Here is a 10,178-nt window from a genome sequence, read left to right as displayed (position 1 = left end):
TTTATCCAAAGTAGAAAGATGGATTTTTCCATTTTTGGAATAAAAGTAATTATGTAATGCTGAACTCTCCTGAACTATCTCTCCCTCTCACAACGTTAATCTCATCATAATTCTAAGTTCTCTCTCTCTCTCTTTACATAACATGCTAAAATAAAATTTACATCTCTCTCTCTACAAACATAACATAAGAAGCTAAAAAAATGTTACAGTTGGGTTTCTAAGAATGTGTGAGAGGGCATTGTGGTTTAGCTCCTTGGACCGTCTTGAATGCAGCATCACTCTTCATCCCCCGTACAACTCTACAAGACTGCATATGTGCATGAAGCTTCTCTGGCTTGAACCTCTTTCCACACAGCCTGCACCACAAGACAGAGTGCTTTTTTTTGTGAGAGAGACGACGGCAATAAGGCCAAAAAAGGGGAGGACCAGAGGGGGAAGAGGGATTGTTTTTCAATGTTTTCTAGACATAGTGAACAATTTGTTCCATTAAAATTGTGATATTTTAGAGAGAGAGAGAGAGCCAAGTTTTTTAGTGAAATTGTGATATCCTAGTAGGGATGGCAATGGTTGGACCCGGACCCGGACCCAGACCCGGACCCAAACCCGAATACTGTCCAGGTTTTGGACCCAAACCCAGACCCAAAGAATGTTCAGGTTTTGGACCCGGATCCAACCTTCTGGGTCTAAAATTTGAACCTATACTCATACCTGAGGTTGGGTCTACCCGTCGGGTCTGGTGGGGACCATTGCAAGCTTCTTTTTTTCTTTTTATTTTTTTTGCCCCTTTTTTAACCATCTTATTGGCAACATTTACAGTATCGCTCAACATTAATGAATACCTATATATACCTACATTTTTTATTGTTTTACGTAGTAACTGAATTCCTAAGAAATTTCTAAAAAACAAATGTATTGGCAATATTTATGAATACCTGCATTTGCCCATATTATTTGGGTCGGGTCTGGCTAAACCTAGACCTCGAGCCTCAATAGTATTCGGGTGTAGGTTTTGGACCCAGACTCGACTTTGTTGAGTCCAAAATTCGGACCCGAGGTTGGGTCTACCGGTCGGGTCCCAGGTATGGCCAGATCCATTTCCACCCCTATACTTTAGAGAGAGAGAGAGAGAGAGAGTACTTACGAGCAATTGGGCTCTGCAACGGGTTTGAAAACCGCTGAAACAATCTTTTGGTTCACCATATCTGAAGCCTTTCGTCCACTATCGTAGGTTTTCCTGCAGAGTTGAACAACACCGAATTTGCCAATGATTACTAACTATGATTGTAATTTATCATTGCTATAAGGAGGTTACAATCACTCATAGCTATTAGATGTCAAATTGAATGGTTTGGGGTGTGGCACATGTTTATTTTTTTTCTTTGAACTTTGAGTTTAATCAATGTTGTACTAATAGCCGAACGCTCTAAAACTTTAAAACATTCTTTGCCTTGGCCAACAGAAAAATGATCTAAGATTAAACTGACAACCACCCAATTTTTGGACAATCAAATCTTGCTGTTTAAGGATTCAAAATCCTATTTACATGGTTGTCGTGATTTCTTTATGGATCCCAAAAATCCAACCAAAAAAAATATATTAAATAAGAGTAATGATTCTATGAGACCCCCATATACCCATGTGTGTAGGATCTTAAATGATCACTATTAATTTGGCACACATCTCTAAAAGAATTATCATATGGGTGTGGGATTTGACTTTTTAGAGATCTTTGTCAAATTTTGTGTCAAATTTAATGGCGATCATTTAAAGTTCTATATATATGGATGTGAGAGGGTCTCATACGGTCATTACTTATTAAATAGATAGATCTTTCACCTGAGGGAGCAAGTATACAATCTGCTCCCACAGGAGTAGAATATACGCGCCCTTTCCTACCAAGATGACGCCAAAGTTGAGACGAATAGACCAAGACCTCTGCCCAAAAAAGTACCAATACAATGAATAGATCATTCATTAGAACACAATTCGGTAGAGATTTTATTGTCCTGGACAAGGATGCATATTTAATTTCTTTCGGGTACCCTGCAAAATGGAAATGATTATGATCATCACAAAATAATTTTTATGGAAAAGATCCTCAATATATAAATGGCGAGATTTCTATAACGCCTAGGCTTTATGAATACAACATAAAGCCTCACCTCAAATCCTCATCCAAAACAAACATTTTCGGCAACAAAAATATCTATGATGGCTCTAAAATCAATTTCCAACATTGACAATGAAATTTGAAACTCAAAAAATGGTATAGATGTTGTGCATCTATGAACACTTATTTTTAAGGTGAAATAGACGGTCTAGATAATTTGTTGCAATAACCGCATCTTTAGAGCTTGAAATCTTTTTTTTTTTTCCACAGATCAAGCCAAGATGATCGACATAAAGGTTTTCTAATGCTCAAATTGTAATATTCGATGAGTTATAAAGTGAAGCTTTACTTATTTTGATAGAGCTACAATCTATATTTCCATATATAAAAAGAAAAAGTTTATATAAGGTCTCAACCTTATGGCGCATCTAAAAAACCCACTAGTGTACAATCTATATTTCCATATATAAAAAGAAAAGTTTATGTAAGGTCTCAACCTTACGGAGTATCGTGCATCTAAAAAACCCACTAGTGAAGGTTGTTCTTATGTTGGAAAACCCTCAAATCGATCATCTCAACCTTGAGATTCATAGATATTAAAAAAAAAAAGGATTTCTAGTCCAAAAATAATTCATCTTCTAATAGGTTATGTGGACTATCCATTTTTAAGATTTTTAAATATTAAAAGATATGCTTGATCATCATCATTTCTAGAACTTTAAATTCTATAACTAGGGGCCACAATACATTTTTATATCATCACAAGGCTTTGTGGCAGCAAAACTGTATTTTAAGGTTGCAACCTTAAAATGTAGAATTACATATGCACCTAAAAATCCATTAGAAAATGTTGTTTTAATGTTAAAAAACTCTATAATTGATCATCTTGACATCAAGATGTATGAATATGAAAAACAAAAAAGATTTTGAGTCCCAGAAATAATGCATCTTGCAACACATTTTATAGACTGTCCATTTTCAAGATTTTCATATAAATAATCTTTTTTGGAGTTTAAAATTTTATAATTAGATATAAAAATAGATTTTCAAATAATCCTAAGAATTTTTACATCAAAATTACAAATTATGATAAAATTTAAAGGAACGCCTTAATTGGATTGTTTAAGGTTGCAACCTTATAGAAACTACACCCATATATACCCATTCTCTAGTTCGGAAGGACAAGGAGTTGTGGTCCTTGCTCATATCCGGTAGCATCATATAATTAATTAATCAAGGGAAAAGTTTATATAAGGTTCCGATCTTAAATGTAGAATTAAAGATGCACCTCAAAAATCTTTTGGAAAATCTTGTTTTTATATTGAAACGCCCTCTAATCTATCATCTCGACATCAAGATGTATGAATATATAAAAAAAAAAAGATTTTGAGTCCTAGAAATAGTGCATCTTACAACACATTATCTTGACCATCCATTTTCAAGATTTTTATATATTTATAGATCTATTTGATTTTAACCATTTTTGAAGTTTAAAATTTTAAAATTAGATAAAAAAAAAGATTTTGAGATGATCCTAAGAATGTTTTATATCAAAATTACATATTATGATAAAATTTGGAGGTGTGTCTGGATTGTTTAAGGTTGCAACCTTACACAAACCACGCCCACTAATCAATTAATGCCTCTTTTCTTTGTTAGGGTAAAGCCGTTTGTTCCTAAGCCTAGTCAGTGTCCGAAGGATCTACAAAATATTGCAAGCATATATTGCCACTTGAACAAATAAGGACTTGTTTCGATATTTCTATCAATAAATAACGGCTAACCGATTATGCAAAGGAGCACTAAATTGCCCGTAAATTACATTAAGGACTTGTTTCGATATTTCTATTAATAAATAACGGCTAACCGATTATGTCAAAGGAGCACTAAATTGCCCGTAAATTACATTCGATATTTCTATTAATAAATAACGGCTATTCGATTATGTCAAAGGAGCACTAATTGCCCGTAAATTACATTAGAATTCTACAAGTTTTTTTTTTTTTTAAGTTTTTGATTGCTCTAGGACAATAAAATTAAAAATACTATGGATGTAATTTATTTATTTTGGCAGTTCAGCCGTAGAAATTGAATTTGAATTTGAGATCAATGTAGGAAAAATCGAACCGAAATGATTAACCAGACATAAGGCCGAAAGCAATTTAATCGACCAAACCGGTTAACCTGCTAGTTCAACCACCCTAACCTGAGAGTTAACCTGCCAATTCAACCGCCCTAACTCGGCAAGTCCAAGGCAATAAAAAAAGTGAAAAAAATAAAATATAAAAAATATATTTAAAGCATGATTGGTATTTTTGAAATATTCCAAAAAAAATAGAAAAATGTAAAAACAAGTATCAATGGCCAAAACAATTCCAATGTCTGCCAAAATGATGAAAATTATTAAAAAAATTCATTACAAACAAAATTCCTTATTTTTTGTGATTTTATGTAAATTTTTTTGAATTATTTCTTTAAAAATACCCGACCTGTTCACTAAAACAGGTGGTTAATTCCCATCAAATAGGGTCTAAAGAGTTTGAACCACCCGATTATTCTTACATTACTTGAGATGCAACGCTCTTTGACGTCAATTACGAACCACTCAAGTCCAAGCTCAAGCAAGAAAATTTTAACAGAATTTATTACTAATTTCTCTTTCCGGCTTAAAAACCTAATACCATGTTGCATTAGAAACAATTTTTATCTCATCTTGGTATTTTAAAATTTTATAGATATATCACTTTATGCATCTTATTTAAAAATAAAAAATAAAAACAATAAATAAATAAATAAATAAAAACCGAGACGAAATTTGCATAACCATCGTCGGTTTGGGATGCGGGCCCATGGTTGCAAAATGCAACTAATTAGGTTGTTTGTATTGAAAATCACATTCCTTGAACTTCTCGTCACATACCTTTGGTTGTTTTTAACGAGTATTTTCTTATATTTGTTCTCACAGTCACTTAACTTCATGCTTACATTGAGAAAGTAGAATGATTATATAGGCTAACTACCGTATACTAGCTTTGAAAGGTACCTCAAACAATTACAGTAAAATACACCTACAAATCTTGTTGGAAGATTGAGTTTCAATGCTAGGAATCTCTACGATGGCTTAATTATCTATTTCCACCTTTATTTATGAAACTTATTATTCCAAAAATAGTGCATATAGAGCAGATCTATAAATACTTGAAAATTGACTATCAAGGTAATATATTATGGGATTATAGACTGAAATTATTTATTTTTGGTAGAAGGAGGTCACAATCATTTTTAGCCATTAGATGTGAAATCCAATAAATGATAGAGTATCACAACATTCGAAAAATTTTGTTTGGAACCATGTACCTAAATAATAACACATCCTCAACCACCTAATTTCAAATCTAACAGTTAATCGTGCTTGTGACCTGCTTGTTTCAAAAGTAAATGGTGTCATTATATATGTTTCCATATATCATAAGATGTACCATGCTTACGACTTGAAATTATTATTTTTATCATATGCATATATTTTACGGTCGAGATTATTGATAATAAGGTTTTCCGGCATTAAAACAATCTCTTCTAATGGGCTTTTTTATGTGCACCTTACTCCTATAATATAACGTTATAAAATTGATGCTTTATATAAAGCTTTGTCGCAATTATTTTGCAGAGTGCAGAGAGTGCTCATGGGAGTTCTGTGGACTGGGTCTTATATGTATCAATCAAGTCTTTTTACTAAAAGAATTGACCTTGTAAAAAGGACTTGATGGGTGCATGTATATGTAACTCCTAGTCTGATCATGGATTTTTAAATATAAACTATAGCGTAGACTTGATGTGTATGATATATAATATAAGCAGGTGGTTATCCACAACAGCTTAAGATGGATGATAAAGGTTTAATTAAGTCTCTATACTCCATCTTTAGAACATAACATGGCTGCCCGAGTATTATATGATACTTATACATAGGAAGAACGAAGACGACCCCAATTAATTGGAACGAAGACGACCCCAATTAGTTGGAAAAAAGCTATGATGATGATGTTAGCAAGCACATTAATGGACACACATTTTGTGAATGCTATACTTACCTTTCAAAAGTAGAATATAATTGCTTGAGGTTTAAATTAGCTAAAACATTTATTCAAGGCAAGCTTTTTATGTTTCCCCTACCACATAAAACTTATATATTTCTCCTTATCCAACCGTCTATTTTGAATGGAAGGCTAAGATTGCTCCAATAAGAATGTCATGGCTCGACACTATTTTATTTTTAATTTTTTTTCTATAAACTATTTTGACACTAAAATTCGGACATCCTATGCTCTATTAAACTCTCACTATCAAAAAATATAAAACGAATATTTCCAATAAAATAAAATGATCAAAATACCCCTGAATATTTTAAAAGGTATTTTGGTCATTATATTATACCAAAAAATTATTTTTTAATACTTTTATAGGTGCACGCCAATGAGAAGATGGCGCGTACCAAATTTTATATTTATACAATTTGTATAAAACAAATAAAAATAAAATACTTTGAGACGTCGGATCTAACAGTGAGTGGCTATCTCGATCAAAATTAGAAAGCTGGATGGTAAGAGAAGCATAGATCTTTTATGCTATAGAAACCTTTCCCTTTATTGAAATGCGTAAAAAAAAAATTTTGGACCTAAAGTTTTATGAGTTGGCAATCTTGATCTCCACGATCATGAATTTGACAAAAGAAAAATGGGTTTGTAACTTTAAAAATAAATGGATTTAAACTTTAAAAATAAACTATTTTGACTTTGTTTTTGGAGCTCTTCATCACAGTTTATTTTAATTCTTCATGAATCGTCAGATCTGTGCAACTATTTTAGCTGCAAAGTCATAAATTTAAACTAGAATTACCTCTAGATTGACTTAAAGAGTGCATTTCAAAACCCAAATACATTAATCTTTAGAGGGGTTTTGGAAGAGAGAAACATTTGAATATGACGCCTTTCAAAAAAATTCCCTAATAAAATTAAGTCTTTAACGGGTTTTGTGCTTTGGAATGTCAAACTACCTCGAAATGAGCCATCATTCTCAACATTCATTGGCGGATATTGACATTCCCTCCTGGTGACAGGTTCATCTGGGTTCTGCTAATCTCAACCGTCAGTGTCAAGAATGGACCATGGTTATCTTGGATGCGTACTGGTTATCTTAGATGTGTACTATGCATGGAAAGGCATGCATTTTCTTTCCATTTTACTGAAAATGAAAACCCAGAAGAAAATTTTATCCAAAAGAAAATTTGGGTTTGGCTAAAAATTGGTTACGATTTGACTTAACAGATGGTCGGACTGGCTGGATGCCGATCAATGCTTTGGCTGAACTGATCCAAAAGAAAAATTAGGTTCGGCTAAAACTTGACAAAAACCAATGTTTAATCGGTTCTGACTAAGTCAATCTAAAGTTTTAGCTAGTTTGACTCGTTAAATGAATTTGGACAACTTTTTATAATTTATTTTATATATTATGTATAATTTTCATTTTTTACACTACAATCCAGTCTTACTAGTTTCGACCATTAATTATTAGATAGATTTTGACGGACCCAAAACCCTCTCCGGGTTCGGTGAAAAGCACAATAATAACTCTACCATAGACCACTGGTGATCTGTATGGTAAACCAAAGGGCCGTCTAGAGCCTAATTTTCCCTTCTGAAAGAGTAAAATTAAAGCATTGAAAGGCTGAGCGAAGTTAAAGAGGTCAGCGGGGAGAACGCTGGGAAATTAAAAATAAAAGAGATGGCGAAGCGCCAAAATTCATGCATTGCTCTTTCCTTTTCTTTACCTGTTTTTGCAGGACGACCCATTCCAATTGGCGATTCCCTCTGATCTCACAGCTATCTCCATTCCTCCACTCTTGCTCTCTCCATTGCTAAACGCCACCACCTTCTTCTTCTTCTTCTTCTTCTTCTCTTGCTCTTGTTGTTGATGCTGATAATTCTGATCCACTGGCCTGTTGGGGTTGTTTTTGCTCATCATTTTGATTTTAGATTCATTGGTTTCGACTCCTCCGCAACTCAATAGATTTCGAAACATGTGAAGAGAGCTCGACGAAGCCCCACTCTTTTTCGGGCCATTACTGATCCCATTCTGATCCTCGGCCTTTAGAGAAGAAGGCTTGCTGGAAAACTCGGGTGGGTTTGAATTTTCGGGCAGTTCCGCTTCCTTTTGGATGATCTTAAGAGAAAGGTTTTGCCTGATAGAAGCTGAGGGATTTTCGTGGATTACACCCGGAGATGAGTCTGATGATTGAGGACCTTGCGCTAGAATCAAAGAAGAGGAAGAAGACGATGAAGAAGAAGAGGACGTTCTTCTCACTTCTTCCTCCTCTTCTTGTTCATGAATTGAGGATTTGGAGATGTCGTCATCGGGCTTGCAGTTCGATTCACACTGTGGTTGTTCTTGAGTTGCGACCTCGATCTCCGAATCTTCGGTTATCTTTTGATTCTCACTAGAAACAACATTTGTCTTTGCACAACCACAAGAACACCCCTCTGTTTTGAGTATCAATTCATCAATTTTCTCAATTTTAAGACAAGTACAATGATTTTTACCGAAAGAAAAGGAGAAGCATTTTTTTTCTGTTTACCAGAATGAGAGATCTCGGAGCCTTTGAGGACATATTCATTATCGGAGATGGGAGTGATGAGATCATCGTCGAGCAAGTCTTGCCACACGTAGCCCGCCTTGTATCTTCTGCAAATCCTCAAAAGAATTAAAAGAAAAACCAACAAATTACAAGGATTTCCAATTCTAAGCGACTGCAAGAAACCAAGAATTGATAGAAGTCTTGGGCTATTCATTTGGATTATGAACCTTTTGTATGACCAAGCAAAGGAATTGGGCATGTCCTTCCCTCGAATATCCGAAAGCCATCGCTTAACATCTGCAACGAAAACGAAAAGAAAAGAAACATCTGATCATCCAAGAACCATAGAATTAATCAAAAAAGGAAGTAGAAAAATGCACTAACCTTTGAGACGAACTCCGTTTCGATGAAGCGGAAGCACTCGGATGAGATGGGGGTGATCTATCCTTCCCTTCCTACTCAGAAAATACACAATATGAACTCTTCTTACCTCCCCTATTTTTCCTTCCATTCTTCTGTTAAACCCACTCTCTTCTTTTCCTTCTCAGTCACAAAAAAGAAACAGACCCATTTCCACAGAGATGATATTATGAGGTAGAGATTGAACAGGGCGGATTTGACAAAAACAGACAATATGATGTGGATAAAATTTAGCAATTTATTTAATTGCTTGAATTAGTTATAGGAAGAAGGGAGAGGAAGCAGTAACTGCCCATAGCACCGAATCCATCGAATTCCAATTGACCTTTTCGCCCAGTTTTTTTTTTTTTCCCTATTTTCAGGACAACTGCTTCTTCTTCTTCTCCTTTGTTATGGGGATTATTTATAGTATGAGTACTAAGGCTTTATAAAAGATTGGAATGAAATTCCTTCATGAAAACATCATACTTTTAATTACAAATGGAAGAAAGGAGAGGGAGAATTCTCCTATGTTTTTTTGCAGAGTGTGAGGCCTTTATATAGCAACATGCCTTTTTATACATGAGCGGAGTACGACCCCTGCACCCAATGGGGAGAGAATGGATCGCTCGATAATTATCCAGGGACCAAAATACCCCTTGGACGCATGATGGGGCGTTAAAATGGCGATGTTCAACTAGAGAGAAACGGCATGCTTGCCTTTTTTTTTTTTTAATGGGAAATTTTGAAAGAAATTTAATAGCTAGGGCTGGTAATGGGCTGGCGGCCCGGATCTAAAAAATTAGGGCTTGGCCCAGTTTGCCTGACTTGACCCTTTTTTCTTTTTTTTTTTTTTGGAAAATGTTTGATTCTTATATAAAAAAGAGTAAAACGTCACTTTTGGGAAAAACTTTGAATCGATCATCTCGACCTTGATTAATGTAGTTTTTTTTAAAAATAAGATTTCAAGCCCTAAAAATAATGTATATTGTACAATATTATTTAGACTGTCTATTTCACCCTAAGAATGAGTGTTCC

General features: G+C 34.4%; 1 protein-coding gene across 2 annotated transcripts; it reads right to left on the bottom strand.

The window, feature by feature from the left end:
- On the bottom strand, positions 1–9,267 carry LOC18448873 (UPSTREAM OF FLC protein (DUF966)). Of its 2 annotated transcripts, XM_020676404.2 has the most exons (6): positions 9,126–9,267; positions 8,969–9,038; positions 8,742–8,848; positions 7,938–8,646; positions 1,142–1,234; positions 1–356 (listed from the first exon to the last, which is right to left on the bottom strand). In XM_020676404.2, the coding sequence occupies exons 1-6, from the start codon at positions 9,250–9,252 to the stop codon at positions 218–220; spliced, it is 1,245 nt and encodes a 414-aa protein (XP_020532063.1). In that variant the 5' UTR covers positions 9,253–9,267; the 3' UTR covers positions 1–217. The 2 variants fall into 2 exon arrangements, with proteins under 2 accessions (XP_020532063.1, XP_088719500.1); XM_088863374.1 differs by lacking the exons at positions 1–356; positions 1,142–1,234 and adding an exon at positions 1,366–2,043.
- Positions 9,268–10,178: the final 911 nt, after the last annotated feature.

Source organism: Amborella trichopoda, chromosome 3 (genome assembly GCF_054954075.1).
Source record: "Amborella trichopoda isolate Santa Cruz 75 chromosome 3, AtrichopodaSantaCruz75HAP2 v2.0, whole genome shotgun sequence".
In the NCBI taxonomy this organism is placed as follows: Eukaryota; Viridiplantae; Streptophyta; class Magnoliopsida; order Amborellales; family Amborellaceae; genus Amborella; species Amborella trichopoda.
This window is presented reverse-complemented; position numbering and strand designations above follow the sequence as displayed.

Excerpts from the sequence above, each read along its gene's own strand:
- LOC18448873 (XM_020676404.2), bottom strand. The coding sequence starts at position 9,252 with ATGGAAGGAAAAATAGGGGAGGTAAGAAGAGTTCATATTGTGTATTTT. Across the intron at positions 8,849-8,968 it reads TTTGCTTGGTCATACAAAAG|AAGATACAAGGCGGGCTACG; the intron begins GTTCATAATCCA and ends GAGGATTTGCAG. Across the intron at positions 357-1,141 it reads GTTGCAGAGCCCAATTGCTC|GCTGTGTGGAAAGAGGTTCA; the intron begins GTAAGTACTCTC and ends CTTGTGGTGCAG.